This window comes from Rhamphochromis longiceps, linkage group LG11, assembly GCF_057381845.1.
Source record: "Rhamphochromis longiceps isolate RC_006_pf linkage group LG11, R_longiceps_female_GT1.1, whole genome shotgun sequence".
Classification (NCBI taxonomy): Eukaryota; Metazoa; Chordata; class Actinopteri; order Cichliformes; family Cichlidae; genus Rhamphochromis; species Rhamphochromis longiceps.
The window spans coordinates 16,168,865-16,191,591 of record NC_140567.1 but is presented as its reverse complement, the minus strand read 5'-3'; the positions used below and the strand labels follow the sequence as shown (position 1 = coordinate 16,191,591).

The following is a 22,727-nucleotide window of genomic DNA, read 5'->3' as shown; positions in this document are numbered from 1 at the left end:
AACACTTAGTAAAACAATGGCAGAATAAGAACAATAAAATAAAGCACAAGATAAAATGAACAAACAGTGGATTCACAGTGAATATGCAGATTTGAACAGATGAGTTTTGAGTTGGGATTTAAACTGGGGGAGAGAACCAATATTTCTTATTTCAGGGGGCAGAAAGTTCCACAGCCTGGGAGCAGAGCAGCTGAAAGCTCTGCTTCCCATGGTGGTGAGGCGGAAGGAAGGTACAGTAAGCTGGACAGAAGAAGAAGAACGAAGTGAACGGGCAGAACAAGTGGTGGTTAACAGGTCAGAAAGGTAAGAAGGAGCCTTGAAGGTGAGCAGAAGAAGTTTGAAAATTATCCGGAATTTCACATATGTAAATGGTCGAGAAACCTGTAAAGAGAATGTTCTGTAATTCTGTGAAGTCAGAATTTGTTTATTGTATTCTTAAAGGGTTAGCAGTGTCATGAGCTGTTAAACTAACATGCATGTCCCCCTTTTGGTAGTGAGAGTAATTACACAAAGGATGTTGACTGGTACTTAGTATAGCCTTGCAATGAAAACAAGTGCTATCATTTATTTATTTTTATCTCTATTCTCAATATGTCCCAGAAACATGTTTTGGCTACATTGTTGTTGCTGTTGCTTCCTTAGTCTGAGCAGATTTAGCTTTCGGTTGCTCTCTTTAGCTCTAGCCAACCAATTGAGCCTGGTTGACCTAGAACACATCACTACAGGTGGGCCGGCCTGGAAATGTTGGAACAGACATCAGATTTATAACAGAGATTTACCCAGCGCTGATAGTTGTAAGGGCTAGAATGTGATTGTTGTTTGATTTCAGTTGGAATCAAACAAGTGCCCTCTCTGCTATATTTGTCCAACTGCTGGAGCTAGTTCCTTCATTCATTCCTGCTGCTACGGGGGCTGAAATCCCATCTAATGAACAGCAGATAGCAGAGACTGGCTCAAATCAGTGTTGGGAAACTGGGACTGGCTGGTGAAACGCAGAGTGAGTTGTAATATCCTACTTTTCTCCCAGCTGGAGCAGGCTTGAAGCATGTAACTGATCGTGTCCGCATGCATATTTTACACTACAGCTCAGGTGTAGTGTTTCAGCACTTGCAAAGAACTGAACAGATTTGATAAATATAGACTACAAGACCCATAAGAAAATAAACATATATGGACCAAGCTTGCTACTGTTTTTGCTTCATCATTTAAGGAAACAGTATGATCGCATTACACTGTACTTGCTAGTTATTCTTTCAATGGATCATACTTTTACCATTCATAACCCTAATGCTACATGTCCTGCAGGTATCACAGGTCGCCCTATAAAAGCCCTTATTTCCACAAATTTACTTTTTCTTACTTTATGTTTGATTCCCTTTTACATCTTTAGTGGGTTTTTTGCAGGTAAAACGCTGAAACACTCAGTACTACACTTTTGCAAGTGGGATTGTCAGCTGTGTATATACTGCATAACAGGCAATAAACATAAGATGTCAACTCTATATACACACTACATCAAAATCTTACCCAACATTTTCTGTCTTAAAAAGCAATAATTCATAAGTCAAACATTACATCAGAGTATGTGTATGCCTCATTTGGCTTCACAAAAGAATGAGAGATTAGGTCGGAGGAGTGGATCACGATGCACATACTAACAACACTACTGTGGCGGGGTGTGGCTTGTGGCTCAGCTGCGGGGGAGGTGAGAAGCAGTGGGTTCAGGATGTGGTGTCAGGGGAGGCTGACCCACTCAGCTGTTCTCCATCACCTGGTCATGCCTTCCCTGTTTCAGCAGGATGAGCGGGAGAGCGGTGTTCTGTAAGGGGACAAGGCAACTGGAAAGCTGCACAAGAAAAGAAAATATTGTAAATGGAAGCATCCACATGCCTACAGCGCTGTGGGTCCTTCATACCACAACTACAATTACTGGCAACTCTACAGGCCCCATACACCAATAACACAGTTAAACCAGCCGATTAAAACCGAAATAAGTCAATATTTATCATTGCATAACTCAATTGCAAAACTCCATTTTCTCATAATGGCCTCTGATAATGAGGAAGCTCTTCTTTGTCATGTGACTGAAATGGAGCCGAATCATTGGATTGTTACAGTAAGTCATGACAGTTTATTGGCATGGAATTCCATAATGGCACAAATCAATAGGAACCCTGGAGGCTTTCCCCTCAGCCGGATTTGACACATTTGAATAAGTGCCGCTGAGGGGGCGCAGGCTTGTATTGAGAGGATTCAATCGCTCAGCAAACAGTGTCATGTTAACCAGAGTGATCTTCATCTTCCAAGGAATAATCCCCAGATGAGGCAAACTGCGGCAGCAGGTACAAAAACAAAAACCATCAAAACTTTCCTGCTGGAGGACAAAGCTGGTCATCAAAAGCCATGAAAATCGTTTGAACAAATAATGCTTATGCGTTCTGAGAATAAAAGATACAATCAGGCCCGTGCCCTTCTCACCCCTCCTCCTCCTTTGAGATCTCTGTGTTGGGAATAATATAAGGCTTGAGGGAGCGGGTTGTGAGATAAAAGGCCACATCACGATGATGATCTCTATCGATCGGCAACCTTGGGCACACAGAGGAGGTCCGGCATTTGTCACGTCGAAGCTGAACCCAATAGCTGATCCACACCGCTCTCTGATGAATTGGCCCTGTTCACCAAGTTTGTTTAATTGATGACGTGTTCACTTTCAGGTGCACCACCACTATGTTCCACGCACTCATTGATTTTCCAAAAAACACCCCCACCGTTCCTCGTACTTCTTTTCCTTGTTTTCTGTAGGCACCTTACTGCACACTATAATCGCACCTTGGCTAGCCCTCAGTAGCATTACAAGGGGGATATCCTTTAGCCTGCATTTCACCGCTCACGTAGTTTTTAAGAAATGGATATGTAAAAGTGAAGGCAAGTTTGCCCACTCTGGAGGCGTTTTGCAAAATTACACCCACACAAAAATCCACAAAACCGTTTTTTTTTGTTTGTTTTTTTTTGTTTGTTTTTTTTTGTTAACACACTTGACCGTGAATGTCGAGCCTATTAGTGCAATAATTCCCATTAAAAGTCATTTTTTAAAACTGAAATTAATTGTGATGTTTCTCACTTTTCTGAAACTTTCTGTTGCACTCTGTGGTAGGTGGTGCTAAATGGAGGGTATAATAACCACTGACTACAGTCAGTAGAGTGCATTAAAAATAATTCTGATGTTAATTTAGGACTACAAGCATCTATGTTGGTGAAATAGCCAATTCTTCATTGCAGCAAACTGTTAATGCCCACCAGGCTAAAGTGTACCATGCTTCATCAGCTCTTAACAATCCATACAGGAAAGAATTTGAGGTAACCACACAGTCCTATTCCAGGGGATCTGGGCTGCGTAACTTTGTCATCTTGAGAGCCTGCATGAAAACTAACACTTGCTGGAGCAGCCAAGCAACCAGTCAAGCGCTAGGTAGGCAGCTTTTGGCCATCACAGGGAAATTCCAGCCTAATGGGGGTTTCTGAGTTTCCAGTGTGTCCCTCTGCCATCCACAGAAAACACTGATTACCTGAGGTGTGCTATCACACACACACACACTCACACAGGCGCGCACACACACACACACACAGCTTTCACACTCTCTTAACTTTGGAGTTTTTACTTCAGGTGGATGCACATGCTTTAGACGAGCAAAAACAGGAGAAGTGTGGGCGTGAATTTGACACTGAAATGAGCACAAAGCTAAATTTGTGGCATCATTATAGGACTTGGAATTTAAGCAAATATAAAGGATAGGAGATGAAGCACCTCAGCAGGCCACCGACCAACTCTCGAGCTGAGATATGGAAGTTTTAAAAAAACCCCCACAAAAGACACAGCATCAACACAGGCAGAGAAATTGTGCAAAAAGGCACACTTTTGGATTTAAAGCACCTATCTCAGATCCCAGAGCCTTGAGAATGGGATTGGATTACTGTCGGCTAGATTTACTCCTGTGGCTCTTCGCCACTACATCATCGTAGGGCCCCCTGCCTCTGGATCAATGGGGATATTTACTGCGCCTGTTTCAGGGAGACTTTCACAGTAGGCAGGGCATTAAACAAACAGCCGACAGCCCCGTCCCAATGATGGCCTGTCTGTTCACACTGTGCCATGCCCAAATGTCACACATTTTCACTTCAAACAGGTAGCACACAAACATGAGTCAAGTGTAGATGAAACAAAAGGGGGCAGGCAATTTGCTCTGTGTGCTGAACAAAGAGGGGAAAGTGCCACATTTCACAAAAAGAAAACAAACTAAAGAAACAGAAAGGCAAGTCATGTTTACTTAGATAATTAGCCTTGTAACCCGCTCTAAAATTATACTTGTTAAAAATCTCTTAAATGGACACACCTCAAATAATGCCTTGTCTGCATTCCCCTGGTTTCTCATAAATGTTCTCTTTTTAACAGTAAAATAAAATTGCACTTCACATGTTGAGCATTCCATTGTATTGTATTGCTTAATGGAAAAAAAAAGGACAGAACTGCAACAAAATATCTAATTCTCAGAGGGGGTGGGAAAGCAACCCTACAGTGTGGTAATTTATAACCTCATATAACCCTCTAACTGCCCTCCTTTACAGCGCATCACTGTGAGCAGCAGCAGCCTGTTGAGCTATACACTTGAGAAGAAGAATCCCCGTTCAGGGCCTGAAACAAGCGTCTTTACATGCATCTATTCTGGTTCTTTGCAAAACGCGAGCGCATGATTGCAGGCACGAGCGGAATGTCATTCGTTTTCCTTCAAATATGGGCGAAATGAGCGCGTTCACAGAGGGAAACAGTCAGTATGAAATTTCTTCATTACTCCACAATTCCACTGACTAAGCCTGTGCGATCAGCTGACAGTGAAATGTCAAACAATGGGCTCGCAAACGGCAGCACGCATTACTGAAACGGAGAGAGAGAGCCCCCGAGGTCAGCCTCGGCTCACGTCCGTCAACGTGAAAAGTAATATGCGTGTAAAAGTCAAGGAGGAAAAAATAACAGAAAAATAAACATCTATGGCTCAGCGGTGAAAGCTCACCAGATGAGTTGTCACTTAGATGCATTGGATAACGTGTTGGCTCCCTTACTGATTTCGCTAAAGAACCAAAATAATACATTTCTCCGCATATCTATTATTAAATATTAACTGTTTTGAGTTTCCAGGCATAATAATTATATCTATGAGATCTATGGTTGTAACTTAAATGTATTTGCTGCTCATTTGGTAGAAACTTTTCATGTAGCCTTTTAGTCTAAATGAATGTGTCCACACAGCAAATTGTAAAGTTACATCTTTAGATTTGCTGATTTTGAGTGACTTCATTTGTTTTTTGTTTTGTTTTTTTCCCTTAGAGAATGATTTATTGTCCAGCTCTCCAAACCGATATGAGAGTGCCTTTAAAGCTATGGTTATCTTACTTTATATAGGGAGGAATTCAAGATCAAGGTTATAGTCACATCTGCCAGCCAAGTTGCCAAAGATAAGCATTAAGAAAAAAGTCTTTTGTTCCAAGTGATTAAAGTTAGCCTTAACTTTCATCTTGCACCTGATGCGGCTTAATGTTGTTCACAGCAGGAATATTTTCTTTTCTCCCCCATCGCTAAGAATATTTGGTGTAATTCAGTCTTGTCTTTTTTATGTTGGAGAAAGTGAGAACACAGGTTTTTATGTGGGAGTGTGAAGCTGTGTGAAGCGTATGTGTGTGTGTGTTCGCACACATGTGGACCATGTGTCAAATGTCCTGCAGCAAGAAGGCTGCCATCATTTTACGGCTCTCACACAAACACACACGCACGCACACACACACATAATAAGTTCGCTGATTCCCTCTCAGATGCAGCGCTGTCTCCTGGCAGACTGCAGCAGGAAGAGAAGAGGCTTTTAGGTATAAAGTGAACATTGTTTTACACATTAACACGTGATTCTTTCATTTAAATTACACAACAGTTATGGTTTGTTTATTTCTGTTATGTTATTATGTTATGGTTCATCATGGGTTTTGCATGTGCTTAGCTAAAGTCTTGACCCGCAGTCACAAATTATTTGTAGTGTTCTGATATAACAATTCAAACTGAGATGATCTAAAATATACAAATACAAGGACATTTGCTTAACTGTGTGTGCGTGTGTGTGCGTGTGTGTGTGTGTGTGTGCGTGTGTGTGTGTGTGTGTGTGTGTGTGTGTACGTGTGCATGTTTACCTTCAAATGACAAAGGAAAACAAGGATTGCAGCTTTAACAACCTTCTCTTTGCATTACAGACAATGAGATCATTTTAAAATTGTGTGCATTATTACAAATTGCTGCATCTTTTTTCCTTTTTTTATTTATAAATAATTATAAATGTGCCTTTTTCTGCACGTGCAGAATAGTGGATCTCCAGCAGCCGCATGCGTGTGTGTGGACAGAAGAGCACACACATACACACACATAAGTAAAATAAGTAAAAATATGCAGACAATTCAGTAATATTTTTTCTTGTAAATTGAAAAGCTCATTGCTAAGTAAAAACATAAACAAAATATTAATGAATGAATTTTTTTCTTGAAGAGCCTCTTTGAAGAAAACGCTTCCCAGACCATTATAAAGCATCTGGAAATGATTCCTTGTTTCCACCCATTTTTTATGACCCAAAAGAGGAAACATATCTTTGCTGAAAATCATTTTAGGCTCATCCAAAAAGCACCAGTTTGTTTTGGCAGATAAGATAATAAGCAATTTCTTACTAACATATCTGCTATATGTGTGGTGGAATTTCAAAAGCAAAGTTGTTGTTTTTGCAGATGTTTAAATAGCAATGGATTTAAAAGCTGTTTTCCACACTCACATGGTGGCTCACACTGCAAGACCAAATTTCAATGGTAATAATTAGGATGACTAAAAAACAAAAAAAAAAAAACAAAGAGAAGGAGAAAGCGTATTAAAGATAAGGAGACCACTGCAACACACACACCTGTTTTCGTTTTATTTTATTTAAGAAGGTTGATTGAGTGATGAGTTTGTACTCTGACGAGTAGCACAGATGCAATGACAGAGAACTGACTCTACCAATTGTAGGAGTGGTATGCTGAAAACAATGAAAACAGCACGTGATAGATAGCTCAGTCAAAAGGTTAACGGTAACTCACAGACAAAACGTCTTGTTTTTAAAAAGTGCATTCACAAACATGACAAATACTCTCAACTCATGATGTCTATTTTTTTAAGTGATACAAAATATGCATACCTGTTTCAGATTTGTCTTTATTTCTATACATAGATATTTATTCAAAAGGGTCACTTTTTTTTCTTTTTTACAAAGGTTAAAAGCAGGGTTGTGGTCATAGCAGCTTCGGATATCTCTAGCTTCTTCACTGTGTAATGAGATAATCATAGTCTCAACCGATATCCAAATAAAACCTACTGTTTTTCTCTGTTGTTCAACTCAAATGACATATTGTCTTCATTGAAAGAGATTTTCATGAGTGAAGCCTGCAGTTTAGAAAAAAAGATCAATAAAATGCTTGGGCCATTAAATATATTTTTGTATACCCGCTTTTTTTTGTCAATATCATAAATACTAAAGACACACGACAATAATATAAGACAATGCTGGGAGACTAAATGTAAAGATTAAAATAGTTCAAACATTATTTTTTTCAAGTTTTCTAGATCATGAAAAAAAAAATCAGGCGAACACAGAACGTTATACTTCAGTCTTTTCTTCAGTCTATCCATGGCCCTTTATATTTAAAATAGCAACCATAAACGAGGTTGGCAGACATTGTTCAGACTGACTTTGAGCTAAAACTCTGTCCTTTTTGTGTTTTAGTCCTGTCCAGATAAGATGCTTGCTAATCATAACTGAGGCAGGATCCTGGTTTTCAAAGGAATTCATAAAAGCAGTCAAACGTACTGATAAAAACCAATAAGTACCATGCAAATCTTGCAAGACGACATATTCTCAAACAAGAGACAAAGTATTCTTCGTATAGGCGAAATATCAAGTGAGCAGGGAATGGGTGAAAGGCAAAAACCTCTAATCAATACTAAATACTATGTTTCCAAAAACAAACAAAAAATATTTAATCTGTACATAATATAGTACGCATGAGTTCAGACTGGATCAGCAGTTTCTTTCCTCATAAACAGCCTTGTAGTCTTTGCCTACCTGGAATTATACAGAAAAGTCTCTTTAATTGATCCCAATTTCTTTGTTCTCCTCCATAAATCTGGAGAAGGGACGGTTAGCTGTGACATCCAGACCAGTCTTTTCCATACCCGTCATGGGAGGGCTGCTGCCTGTGTGAACGCGGTCCATCCCTCCAGGCATTGCTCCCAATGAAGTGATTCCTGCGCCACCAAGGCTGACGGGCAGCTGGGGGATGCCTCCATTCTGGATCACAGAGATTTCATTGTTCTTCATGGCCAGGCCATTGGTGATGGCGGCTGCGTACTGGTTCCAAAAGCCCGGGTCAACGTTCATGGCCCGAGCAGCAAGATCTTTCTGAAACATCTCGCTGAACTTCATGGCGTCCCCACCCAGCAGGGCCATGGGATTCTCCACAGACAGTCGTCGACCCCTTCGGGCTGGGGCATTGTTCCACATGTGCGTTCCCATGTGAACCTAAAATTATCGACAAAATGACAAACAAATGAAAAAAATAATGACTCTGTAATTGTAAATGGAAAATACTTGAAATAGAAATTGTGTGGGATGTGCTGGAAAGGAAAACTAAATGTAAAAACATATAAGGCCACATTTTTGGAAGGCTCTCTGTTTTGTGCTTCTTTTTTCTTTTTTTTAATTGATACATAATTTTAAGCAAATAAAATGTATTAATGTAGTACTTTTCAAGAGCAAAAAACTGTTTGTTGGCAAAATCTGTAAATATTACAGAGCTTTGAACCTATGTAAAACTCAACTGATGCAATGTACTTTAAGCTGGGTCATACCTTGAGATTGCCCTTTGTGGTGAAAGCCCTTCCACAAATAGAGCAGGCGAAAGGTTTCTCCCCAGTGTGTGTACGCTCATGGATTTGCAGAGCACTGGCTGAGGAAAAATTTTTCCCACACGACTGGCAGTTGTGCTGCTTAGGAGTGCGTCGTGGAGGCGGGGGAGCCAACATGGGGTTGATGCTAGGGCTCATGGTGGTTGGGGGCGCTGCAGCTGGAACCTGAATGCCCACGGGCAGGTGAGGGTTGTCGCTCAGAGACATTGACTTCCCATGGCCGTTCATTTCCATTTTAATCATGTTTGATGCAGTGCTGGCCAAATTGGGAGTGCTCAGCCCTGAACAAACAAAAGTAAAAAAACAGAACAATTCGATTTATATTCTATTAGTAAAACACCAAAAGCTTTTGAACAGTCAGAATTTGACTTGAAAATCTAAAAAGTCCCTGCTGAAATCTTATAGTTATTTGGTCAAGGTCCTTATTATTCATAAACAACTCTTTTCTATTTTTTCATTCTCTTACTGTCAACAATTTTTCATCTTTAAATTATTATGCTATTGAGATGTTGTTATTAATTCATTATTATGAACTCCCAAATGTGCCCAGATAATGAATTCACTTTAGATTTGTGTTTTTGCACATACACACCTCGATCTCTGTTTAGAAACAGCACGTTGAAGTGGCTCTCCTCTTTGATAAAGTGCCTGCCTGGCTGAGTGGCAGTCAGGTCAAGGGCCCCAGTGCCTTCAGTTGCAGGAAGCGGAGATGGCGTCTCGGATTTTTCCGACTTTACTGTTGCCAGGCCAGCTGTATTGTTGTCTTGGACCTCCTCTGCTGTCATGGCACTGCTGATGTTATTATTGTTGAGTGCAGCAGGGGATTTGGATCGCTGGCTCTCAGAATGACTGTGGGCTGGGGACAAATGCTGGATAGAGCCAGAGGACTCAGACAAAGCGGGGCTCCCCAAGCTTTGACCCTCAGCATCCCCAACTGCAGACAGAGAATCAGTGGTAAAGCAGTCAGTCTCCCCTCCAAAGCTACTGCCATTCTGCAAAGGCTTCAGACCAAATGTACGAGTCATGTTGACGGTAGAGTCAATCATCTTCATCTGGTTCTCCATTGCAGCAATGCTGGAGATTACAGAAGTTGGTGGAGAGCTCCCAGGTGAAAAAGGTTTGGATGAGTCCATATCTCCCTCTTTTAAATCAGCTTCATCATCTATGGCCTGCTCCATTTCATCCAGAAGGTCATCATCATAATTGCTCATGGCATCTAAGCTCTTCTCATCAAAGGAGGGGTCAGTATCCATTTCTTGCAGGCTTTCGGGGATGGGTGTGTTGGGAATTTGCCCGCCCATGTGCATACGGATGTGCTGCTGTAGTACAACTGCATTGGTGAATTTCTTTTGACATATAGGACAAGAGTGCTGAACCCGAAGTGGAGGTTTGGACCTGTGGACACCAAAGTGTGTTTTCAGATTTCCCTTGGTTGTAAATGCCCGCCCACATATCTTACATTTAAAAGGCCTTTCACCAGTGTGGATGCGATAGTGCATCTTCAGAGCACTCTGGCAACTCAGAACACGGTGACAGATAACACACTGGTTGGGGTCAGTCATCTTCTTGTCAATATTCTCAACAAGCTGCTGCAACTTGGATGTCTCTGATGTTTGCATAGAGTCTAAGATGCCTCCAAAGGGAAACTTGGCCTTAAAATGGTCTGAGAGCATGGGAAGGACAGGATGGGAGACAGAATTAGAGGCCGAGTTGGGGCTACTGATGGGTTCAGAGACCTGTCCACTGCTGGACGATGATGTGGAGGTGACAGTAGTGGAAAGAAGCACTTGAGTTATGGTCGTTGTGCTAGTCGTGTTCTCTCCCGGTCTAGTAGAGCAGCTTGCGGGCAAAAGAATGCCTTCGGGTTTCAGTAAAGGAGGTGCCTCACACCCTAGGCTTGGTTTTGGGGATGGTGAAGTAGTGGTCATGCATGAGTCAGTGATGATATTTGGGGACAAAGATGCACAGTCACTTGAGGGTGGGGATGGCCTCTGAGGAGACCTGTTGAGCGGAGTGAGGCTTGGAGACTCACCAAATCCTCCCATCATACTCGGTAATGTTGGAGGCAGCTGGAGTCCGACAGAGGTGGGAACTGTGGGAAGAACTGGCTTACTGTCTAGCCATGTGGTAACAGGTTTTTCTGGGGGCAATGACATGCCATATGGGATGCCTGAGCTTGTGGGAACATTGTCCAGGTACTCTGGCACAGGGTAGGGGTTCATCTGTATATGTGGGTATTTCTCTTTGTGCCTCTGGAAGTGGACTTTCAGATTCCCCTTGGTGGAGAAGCGGTTGCCACATATGTTGCATTTGTAGGGCCTTTCTCCAGTGTGGGAACGCAGGTGGATCTGTAGGGCACTGTCACTGCCAAACACCTTGGCACAGAACCGACACTTATGCTTGAAGAAGGGGTCCTCAGAGCTGGGCTTAGTGTCAAATACAGACACATTTGGGGGCTTCCCCTTGCGGTGCTTCATTAGAGCAGAGAGAGGATCGAGTGCATTGGCTGTGGCTGCTATACTGGCCAGTGGATTAGGGAAGATAACACTGCTCGAAGAGCTGTGAGGTATCAGCGGTAGACTGGAAGAAGAGCTCAGGAGGGTGCTGTGAGTGAGGGAAGGAGGGGTGCTAGAGTTCCTGGAAAGAGTTGAGCTGCTGCTAATGCCACTGCCTCCTGTTATACTACTACTAGTGCTAATGCTGTTGTTTGTGACAGAGGATGAGCAGGGGGGAAGTAGAGATGACAATCCAGTACCACTTGGTGGAGGAAAAGCTGAGTTAGTTGAGGATGTGATCGGAGCTGAAGAGTTAGATTGCTGACTGCTGCTTTGTGGTGTTTGAGAGAGAGGCCCTTCTATTGTTGAGGTCAGAGGTGAAGGTCCTTGACCATTGAGAGTGGCCGGCAGTCTAACAGGCAGCTGATGGACTGGGGGAGTGATAAAATTATGTAGCTGAAGCTGACTTGCAACAGGAGGGACACAGGAGGAGACGGGCCCCTGGCTTCCAGTAGCGTTGCTGTGATGGTGGTTAAGAGCAGGCTGTGGGGCAGACTGTCTGTTCATGAGAGCCACTTGACTGCGAATTTGTTCTATTAGCTGCAGCTGATGAATTTGCTGCTGTTGGAGGGCCATCAGCTGGTCCAAGATCATGGGAATAGCCATGGTGGAAACCCCACTGCCCGCTGCTGCCCTTACACTCTGTGAAAACTGGGCAACTGCAACACGGGTGCCATGAAGAGTCTCTAAGGTAACATTGGTGCTTGGCATGGCGTAACTGGTAACAGCAGAGGGAACGACATCATTGAGCTGAGGTAGGGAGCCATCTGGCTCAGGGGATGTCACATCTCTTTCTTCAGGATCCACATTTTTTTCGGGAGAAAGCTCCAGCTCCATCTGCTCGTCCTCCTTTTCCAGGACACTGACCCCATTTAAGGTTGCTGTCTCTGGGATGTCATCCCCCTCACCAGCAGGGCTGTGGCTCCCCTCCCTGGGGTCCTCACTGTCAGCCTGCTCACTAGGGCAGCTGGGTACAGGGGAGGGCTCTGTAGGGTACTCCTGTGAGGGGTTAGGTGTGTCCTCATTGTCATTCACTATAAGCACCAGGGGGTTCTTAGTGCAGCTCTTTAAATGTTCACAGAAGTCTGACCATTTGAAGAACTCAGCACAACACTTCTCACATACATGGGTCTCCTCACTGCCACTGCGGCTCTCATTCCCGCTGTCGGCATCATCCAGCACATCACCTCGGGCTACAAAAAGCAATGGGAGGGGGGTCAGAGGAGTGAAAAGGGACAAAAAGAAACCAAAGGGAGGAGGGAGGGAAGAAAGAAGAATTAATGAATAAATAATCAATAAAGAATCCACACATATTTTCCAGTGCAGTGCTGCAAAGATTTAACCTTTGATTTTTTTTTCTCTCTTTTAACATAACCAAAATCAATATTCTTTTTTTTCACTCTGAACAAATTGCCCTAGTTCACCAATTCTCAAGACCCAGATTTGTGCATTCACACACTCTCCATAGGGCCAGGTAATAATTTTCTTTGTGCAATCCATCAAATTATGAGGGCCTATCAGTTGTGGATACTGCCACTTAATGAAATTCCATAGAACATATTGATTTCCAATATTTCATACAATTCACAGCTGCCTCATCTGTTGGGTACAAATCAGGACCTTTGATGGCCCTATTAGGATTCCCCTCTGCTATCAAGCTCAGTCATTTCCACTTGAATTTCAAATGCCTGGCTTTCCATTTAGCATCGCAAAGGTAATGCTAGAGCCCTGAATCTAAGCAAATAACTATACTGAACTTTTGCCACATTGTCACAAAAATGCATTATCATATGTAAGTAATGATATCTGTTGACTTTCAACTTTTTTTTGTACACTATCTACAAATAGAAAAAACCCATAAATCTTGACCTTTTAAAATGTGCGCTTTAAATCACTATAATTTAAAAGTTTTCACAATTTCATTCTTTTTCAAAATGTTCCCAATAGAAAACATTCCCTTTAAGTTAGGCAACACTCAGTGTGTTACTCCTCTCTCTCCACTGGCCATGCTCTCTGACATAAGACTCAACAAATTACATGCTAGTGCCATGGCAGCAAAGTCACTGATTAGTTACACATGTTTAATCACAGTTGTAGGAAGCCACTTCCTCTTTGACATGCAACCATCAAGAGTCAAACAGACCCGTGCGAGCTCCGAGCGTGGACCAAATTCACACCTGATATAAACCATGTAAAAATGGCCTCCTCTTATTAACCCCCCCCCCCCCCCCTTAGTTATAGCGTGCGGGTCTCTCTGTCGGCGATGTCTGCATAAATAAAAATGTCTGAGTAGGAAGCACACTCAGTCACCACAAGACATCTAGCACGTATTTTATTTCGTAGTCGTCTCCTGTTCAGTTTACATTTGACGACCAGCGAATACCTGGTAAACTATTTATCCACAAATTAAACCACTGTGTATACACATTTAAAATGTTAAGACAATTTCATGGGCAATTGCTGGAAATAGAAAAAGATTTACTTCATGCAAAGGCTGCTATAAAACAAGGTTATGTTCTTCAGTGATCCTATATTGTTTAAAAGTAGTTAATAACTAAGAAAAAAGTTAAATTCGGGTTAATTATTACTGTATGTGTATGACAAAAAAATCCCAAAGCATAAAAGTTGCATGTCTGAATTTAGCTGCTTTCACTTGTGTATATTTTCCTTTTTCCTCTAAGCAGCTCACCCAGTGGGCTAAACCAGCTTGTTCACTAAATTTTAAAAAAAGAAATCAGAATCAGAAAATTCCTTGGAACATATAGTGCACATTTCCTTATCATTAAAAGACCCGTTATGCTTTTCAAGTGAGCAATCGAGATTCATACATTGCTTGTGCTAACTTCAAAGGTTAAAGTGGAGTAAACCATAGCAAAGCAGAAATGAAGCATTTTTGCCAATTACAGTGACTCATTAGGAAAGAAATTCATCACTCCTCCTGTAATTTGTGGCCAAAGGGGCCATGCGCCATCGTGGTCTGGTGTCTGTGACTTAATTAATTATCAGCAGAACAGTTTTGGACAGACTCCGTGCTCTCATCCTCATTGGGGTTAGAGCTGACAAAGTAAGATATTATTTTACTAAATCGTGGGTGCTGCCAGTTAAAAAGAAAATCAATTAAGGAATTAAAGGAAAAGAAAATGTAAAATTCTTATGGTTTTATCCCAAGACATACATTGTACGTTGAGACCTCGGTATTAAAAAAAAATCCATTGAAAAACAAATTAGTCATTTAAGCTCAAATACAAAACAGAAATTGACAAGTGAAAAGGAGCAAGTGACTGGAAACGTCAGCGACACGTGACGGCAGGCTAAAAAGCTCCTTAGCCCAGCAGCGGACAGCAGAACTCATTTCCATAATTGAGGGTTGAAAGGTCAACACAAATGAGTAGGCATTGTGTTGAGCTGATTAGTTATTAGAATGGTATTACTGTCAATCTCTTTTATTCATTCATACAATTACAAGTGGGGGTCTTTGTATGCCTCTGACCTCTCGCTCTCGCGCACACACACAAACACACACACACACACACACACACTGACACGTTTCCTAAGACGGACAAAGAGAATTCACAGATTATGTGCATATGTACGAGGACAAACACCTAAAAAATTACGACACGTAGACCTGCAAAAGCATGCTTTTTTGCCGTTAGTAGAGTGTACCAGTCACCTCTACACATACACAGGCCTCTGCTCCTAAATTGACTTATTTTCAAAAAAACAAAAACAAAAAAGGAAAGAAAAGACTCTTATAAATTACATTTTGTCCATTTAAAAAAATCCTTCCTGTCTGATAACTTTAGTAACTTTAGAGCGCTAATTATTATTATAAAATAAAAAAAATCTTATGTCCGATGCTTTTTTTAAAATTCAAATCTGAACGCTGTGTAGTTGTATAAAATACACTGCCTCTTTAAAAATGTGCACGCCGCTAAAAAACAAGGAAAACACACGAAATTGCCGTTTTCAGGTTTACTTTGACTAATGCTACAGTTAGTCAGCATTAATCATAGAAACACAAATTACAGCTGCGTGCATTGCAGATTATTGTCATACTTCCCGAGGAAAAAACAAACAAACAAACAAACAAACGAGCATTAGGAAAGCTCATAATCTTAAAACAACTGTGTTGCTTTAACCTGTACAGTGCTTTTGTGCTGTGGAGCTAAGAGGCGACATTTTGTGGTTGCTTTGGGTTTGCAATGCAACACAGTGGAAAGGGATGCATGCATACGTGTGTGTGTTTCTATATGATTTTATATGTGTTTGTGTTGGGGAAGGGGCTAATATTGATTTTCCTATAGTATGAAAAAGAAGGGGACGGAAAAAAAATCCCATCCATTTTTCATTGCTTTAAGAGTCTTCATTTACGAATATTAAGTTGAAGGTAGTCAATAGGGGGATTGTAGACATTGAATCTGTGTGTCCGCTATCTTGCTCAGCAATCTCTGGCATGCCAACTGAAACTGCTAATCTGACATATTATATCAGATGAGGTATTCATGCTTACCACAGATTCTGTGAAAGTCACAGAGCCGGGCATTGAGAGAAGCACCGAAGCCTTGGCCAATTACAAATTTTCCCATTCTTAACAATTTCCAGATTCACATAATGAAAACAAACAGCAATGACAGTGGGAGCATTTACCCTACGTCGAGGTATTTCAATCTCAGTAAGTGCAGGGTATTGTAATTTAAATGCGCAATTAAAAAGTCTTCATCATACCCCGAGAACTTACATGTCATTTACACCAACAGCAGTCTGTGAGAGCAGTATATCGTGACCAGCCTCTGTGATTGCGCTCTTCCTAAAAAAAGGCCCCTCCTTCTGCCCCCTTAAAATGCATTCTTCTCAAGAATGTGAGGATAGCTTAGGACCCTTAAAGAGAGATGCATCCCTGTTGGTCCTGCTCAAGCTGGAAGTTGAGGGGGGAAAAAAAGAAAAAAAAGAGGCCTGCTGCGTCCAACAATGTTGGAATTTGTGGCCTGATTAAATTTTTCCATTACACTTTTTGACACACTTCCGCAACTCTAATCGTGAGTACAAAAAAATAAATAAATAAATAAAAAATAAAGACGTTTCAAGTTATTTTAAGTTGTTTGATGAGACATTTTAACTGAGACACAGCGTGCACTCTGCTTCGTTCTAACTGGGACATAATCTGCACCGGAAGAAGACAAATGTCACTTAAATTCTGAACATTTGTAGTTAGTTCATTTTTGTTTAAAAGAATGACTCTTTAGCATACTGGTTAAGCGTCCTAGCAAAGTTAAGATTAACTGCATGTTTGCATGATTTAAAAAATAATAATAATCAAGATTCAATAAAAAAAGGAAATCTAAATAATTATGCTGTCCTGCTGTACCCATGAAGCATATCCACGAATGACCCAGTGCATCCTCGGACTTGCAGAGGCTCAGTCGTCCTCAGCACAGCGCTGTGAGTGTGTGTCATCGGCCTGGTCAGCCCTACTGCAGAGTGGTACAGTCATATCTGCCCCAACAGAGAGGCCTTTGTCATGGCCTGCAGATGTGGAGCAGCCAAAACATTAACGATTTGTTTGTGTAAGCATTTGCAATACAGTATTCAATGACGACACTCTGTCCAGATGACACTCGCCAAGATGCCTCTCTGCCTCCGGATTTACAAAAAGAGTCCGAGACGAGGCGCTCTCGTTCTCTAACGTCAAAGGAGATTTTTTATTAATCTTTGCTTGGGGTTTGTTTAAATCAAATTGAACTCAAAGCTATATGTTTCCTGTTTTACACAGAAGGCAGAGCTGCACATCTTCGCTCACACGTTGCTCCTCCGCGTCCCCACTTTCTGGACAAACTGGTGTTTAAAATCCTCTGAATAAGCCAAAACCAAACCATCGAAACCAAACCATTTAAAGGAGAAATTTACCCCTTCTGCTGACTACATGTTAGCTTTTTACCTAAATCCTCCAAATCTGCTGTCTTGTCTGACATTAAATAGTTCTTCCCTTCCCTGTCTAGTCCTTCCTCTCAATCAGGATCTCACTTGTTCGTGTGCTGAGTGGTAATTAAGACACAGCCATATTTGAGTGCCTTCTTGAAGACATCTTTGGCACAACTATGTGGGTGGTCCACAGGCCTGCACCCAATGGTGAGAGTGGATTAAAACAAAAGGCAAACAAAGCCCCGCTGCAGGGGAAGTGGTAACAACCATGTTGTCACTACCAGCAGGGATTTTCTCACTTTATTACATTTTTTTGGATTCATAAACATACACGCCCGTGCCTCTGCTGCTATGACGAAAAGAAAGGAAAAGGGCTCAGCCCAGAATGAACTCTGAGAAGATTTTGACTTCAAACAATTGCGACTGTGACCTGAGCCTTGTTGTTACCTGTTCCTCAAGTGTCTCATGTTTTTCCAGAGTAATAATTTTAGAAAAAGAAATCTGCCTTTCTTGCTTGAACGATGCTGTGCATGTCCACTGACAACTGAGGAAATTTACCTTTGAAAATTCTTCTAAATCTTCGTGTGACAGCGCAGAGTTTGGCCACCATTGCTCCCCTGCACATTCACACCTTGAACGACACTGGATGCCGAGAAAGCGGTGGCGTGGTGAAAAGCCTGCTGCTGCTAACGCTTTCTAGGACACGAGGAAACTGCGCTGCCAAGGTCAACGGCACACATGTTCTAATTGTACAAGGAGCTTGACATCTACCGGCAGGATCTGGCTGCCCGGGGCTACACAAAGGTTAAGACAGCAAGCTTTATAAAAGCACTTCCAAGCAGACCACCCCCTCCTCTTCCCTTTCCCCATCCTAGCACACACACACACACAAACACACACACACTCACGCACACACACAAAAACCCTCCCATGCCCCCAGGAGGAAAGTGTCCGGAAAGCCTGAGGGGACATGATATGCCAGACAAGGGCTTGTTGGCACTTGATTTTAGTTTTTCATGTTTTCATGGATGCGGCACATTAAAGAGTACTCAGTAAGCTGCAGAGGGACAGCAGTCATAAATGCCACATACAAAGGAGACAAAATAATATTGGGAATATTTAGGGAAAATGAAGGTGTAAGCTGAAGCTTTGCAGGCACAGGGTTCGATTTGGCTGATTCTTTCCTTGTTTTCTTATTTGTAAGAAATGGTGAAGATCCCTGAGCACAATTTGAACACCACATTCTTCTTGACGTTCTCTTCAGCACTAAACTGAGCAAAAATGGATTTTAAGTCTCAGTCGAGCAGCGGCTGACGACTGGAACTTTTGAATCCCATCGACGTTAATACGCGGTGGTTATGTCAAGGCCAACAATCGATAGTGTTCGTCGCAAGCTGCACCACACAGCAACAGAGAGCGGAGAATCCGATCATGCTGCAACGACACACTGACAGGGTGACATTCGTAGCTCATCATGTAAGGTAGTGTTGGTTGAAGCATGGTATTATTAGGTTTATTTAAGTATGTATGGGCTCACTGTGCTCTGCCAAAGGCTTGAGATTGTTTCACTGCTACGTCTTTCCTGAAAACAAGCGAGCCAGTATAGTTGCTTCAGCAAGGAAAGAACATTCCACGGACACTTCCAGTCTCGAGCACAATGGCACTGACAGCATACAGTATGTTACCGATAACGCTGTCTGAGTCTGTGTGTATTTTAATTATGCCAGGAGATGTGTGTTAATCTGTGGAATAAAATTCAGAATAAGTGTGTAGAGATTTTTTTCTTTTTAAATTCCTCTCTTCTTTTTTCCCTCTCTCTGTGGATCTGACTGTTTTCTGTTTTATAAATTGCAATCAACATTTCAAATCAAATATTTGTAACCTAAACTCGAAATCATCCAAACGTGAGATTTGACAGGAGCAAAAACAAGTTTGATTTTCAATCCACAATCCTACAGGAGTGCAACCTGATGGATGATTATCTCTGTACAGAATCTGAGCAGGGTCATCTGAAACACCGAATCAGGAAAAGTGTCTGTGTTTGTCAATTAGTCAGAAATTATATTTAAAAAAAAGGAGAGATCCAAAGAGTAAACTGAACAAAAGAGTCGGGAATCATCAGTGTGATCCCCCACCCACCCACCCCTCACACCAGCATTTCCCCATGCAAAGAGAGCTTCTCCCCAGAGATTACATCACACATTTCTATTCTAAAGAAACCCTGGAAAATGTGTGTGTGCGTGTTCGCGTGTAAGTGTGTGTGTGCATGTGTGGGTGTCTGCGTCTGGGTGTGAGTGTTGACCAACATGGGCCAAGATAGAAAGGTATAAATAATAGCAGTGATTTGTTGAGAGCTCTGAGCTTCACTGATACCCAAAACACACACAAACATAAACACGCACACACACAGCTTTCTAAGTTTAAATAAGAGAAATGAAATTGACAAATTGTGATTTTTTTTTTAAGTTTTCAAGTAAATTACAGTATTGTTGTTAAGATATGCTGCAGTAAATTGACATATTTTGTCTTATCCTCATATTTCCAATACATAAAATGATTTTTTTAAATGTTAGATTTGCCACAATTTCAATAATAATCTGCCAAATAATGTGGGACTTGTGCTCTGTACGTTTTTTTGTTTTATAGAAATCCAGTCATATTATTCCTGCAGCACTTCATCTGCCTTCGGACCTGACTTTAGCCCTATAATGATAGTGTTGCTGCGCAAAAGCGCAGTATAAAGGACAAATAATCCTTTTTTCCCCCCACATGGCGAAGACGAGCTTTGTCAACCGATCTTGTCGATACTGTGCGCAAAAAGGAACAAATCAAGTGTGCTAAATTTATGTGGGGTGGGGAGGTGGGGGTAAACAAAAAGCATTTCCATAACAAAACAAGTCTTCGACCTGCAACAGATTCCGCAGGCGCTCAGGGACAAGAGACACACATGCAAAAAAAAAAAAAAAAACTAAAAAAAAAAAAAAAAAAACAAGATAAAAAATAAAAAATAGAAACGTATAAATTAAACGGCTTTTTAAATGAAGTGTTTTTTAAAAAAAAAAAACTATTACGACCCATTGCTTTCACATCTGCGGAATAAATAATTCTAAACCTCTGGGAGAAAAAAAAGCCAAATAATTTTCCAACTTCTTTCGTGTGTTTGTTACAGTTGTGCTTGCATTTCGGCGCGTGCGCGTGCACGTCCGAAACCAACTGCAAAAGTGTTGAAATACACTATTTTGCAGTGTACAGAGCTCCGAGATTTTTGTTTTTTAGACAGGCCTTTAAAATGGGCCTCCGGCACCTAATGTAGACGCTGTAACCAAAATGTAAACTCTTAACTATTATTAAAATTAACCTGCCTGACAAAAGACGATCATATGATGCAGGTTTAACAGTTTTTTGGGGGAGGGAGGGAGGGGGGACAAAACAGACACAAAACTTCTAAATCGTCAGACTTCTTCTTCGACTAAGGTGACACTTTTGACTTAATATTCGCATCGTTTTTTGATTTATTGCAAATGATTCCGCCTATGCCTATGAAATAAATCCAGTATCCCCACTACAAAAAAACAAAATAATAATAATAATGATGATAATAATCCAAATGAATGTGTTAAAACGTTTGTCAAACAAAGTAAAGAAACAAACGTAAATTGAAGAGCAGAGCTGCGAGGGGAAGCTCTGAAAGCAGATCAGGCTAAAGGAACTTCAGCTGATCAAATCCACTCACCGTGCTCGGAAATCACCCCGGCTAGTGCGGGATCCTCGTCCGACTTGAGGTGCTGCGGTTTGGCTTGCTTGCGTCGGGACATGCTGCTGGCTTTAGTGGTGGCGATGCTGCTGCGTTTGCGCTCCGAGATGTGTCTGCGTTTTGCAGATACATCAGCGAAGAGCGAATCAACACACAAAAAGTTCGCAAACAGTCTGGTGGCGGAGAGAGAGAGGAGGAGAGAAAAAATATAAATCTGAAATTAGCCGGTGTTGCTGCTGCCGCTGCTGTTGCTGTGCGTTGGATTGCGCATGTCGGTATAATAATTATGATAGTGAATAATGCCTCGCGATTAATGGCAGTGTGTGAAGGTGGGGAGGATTGGCTGGAGGCCAATGGACGCGCATTGGATATGGTAATGAGGGACGGACTAAGCAATTAGCCGCTTCACTCTCAGACTTTATCCGTCTCTTTTGTCTTTACTATCCAACCTCCACCTCCCCAACAACACAAAACAACACAACACACCAAAATCTCTTGTTATACCCAGTTCACATGGGGTCTCCAACGAGGGGAACGCCGGGCTCCTTTGCCCCCTACTCCTTTGAGTAAGCGCACTGACTCACAAGTGCTAAGGATTCACCAGCGCTTTCTTCTTTTTTCTTTCTTTTCTTTGACGAAGTGTCTCTCCCTGGCCTCAACGATCCATCGTTTACCGCAAAACTTCAGAAAACGTTTTCTCGTTAAGTCTGTCCCGAGATACTGGCTCAGTTCTCGCAGCGCCTCTCTCTCTAACTTCTTTTATTTATTTATTTTTCTTGTTCTGTGCGTGTGGCGAGGTGAACACGCAACTCCTTGAATCGGACTCAAAGGAAGCGACGTCTAAAGTCGAGATGTGTCAGATTTCTGTCGGTGGACATCTTCCCAGTGAAGCAGCCGCTGTTTGAGTTGCTACACGGGCACCGGCAGCAAGGAGAAGTGGACGGGACGAGTTAAGTTCTTTGCAATAGAGCGATAAACTGCCACCAGCTTTTGCTTTTCTAAAGGCGCAGCTCCGCTCTCCAAACTTTGACGCGCGTCTTCCGAGAGAGCGGCGCCAAGATTAGCAACAGTGCTCCTCTCAGTAACAACAAGAACGTCTGTGTGATCAAACACTCGTGTGTCCGACAAAGAGAAGTCGCTTCGGTGCGTGTCTGACCGCGACGAAGTTCCTCCCGTGTACCTCCTCTCGCCGTGTATGCGCCCTCGGCTCGGTGCGCTCTCCAAAAGCGTCTTTTCTGGATATTTGCTGATCAAAAAAGCCCTAAGCACCACTTGATTTCCGAAAAAATCCAAACCAAAACAAACAAACAAAAAGAAAAAAAACTAAAGCTTTACTCGATGTCTTTCCTTCGCTCGGCTCTCGGGCTCATATCGAAACCAACTTTGAAGTTATCTTCTGGCAGCCCTCTAGCAGCGTCGGTCGGTCTGTCGCTGTTGGGCATGGCTCTGTGTGTGGGGGACTGCGCTGTGTGTGAGA

The 22,727-nt window shown here is 42.0% G+C and overlaps 1 protein-coding gene across 2 annotated transcripts; it reads right to left on the bottom strand.

The window, feature by feature from the left end:
* Nucleotides 1–6,983: 6,983 nt before the first annotated feature.
* On the bottom strand, nt 6,984–22,701 carry sall3a (spalt-like transcription factor 3a). Of its 2 annotated transcripts, XM_085422482.1 has the most exons (5): nt 21,755–22,701; nt 21,230–21,423; nt 9,612–12,767; nt 8,963–9,300; nt 6,984–8,633 (listed from the first exon to the last, which is right to left on the bottom strand). In XM_085422482.1, the coding sequence occupies exons 2-5, from the start codon at nt 21,309–21,311 to the stop codon at nt 8,202–8,204; spliced, it is 4,008 nt and encodes a 1,335-aa protein (XP_085278608.1). In that variant the 5' UTR covers nt 21,312–21,423; nt 21,755–22,701; the 3' UTR covers nt 6,984–8,201. The 2 variants fall into 2 exon arrangements, with proteins under 2 accessions (XP_085278608.1, XP_085278607.1); XM_085422481.1 differs by having other exon boundaries at nt 21,230–22,701.
* Nucleotides 22,702–22,727: the final 26 nt, after the last annotated feature.

Coding starts and splice junctions, on each gene's coding strand:
- sall3a (XM_085422481.1), bottom strand. CDS start 21,311: ATGTCCCGACGCAAGCAAGCCAAACCGCAGCACCTCAAGTCGGACGAG. Junction 9,301..9,611: donor GTTTCTAAACAGAGATCGAG/GTGTGTATGTGC, acceptor TTGTTTGTTCAG/GGCTGAGCACTCCCAATTTG. Junction 8,634..8,962: donor CCACAAAGGGCAATCTCAAG/GTATGACCCAGC, acceptor CGATAATTTTAG/GTTCACATGGGAACGCACAT.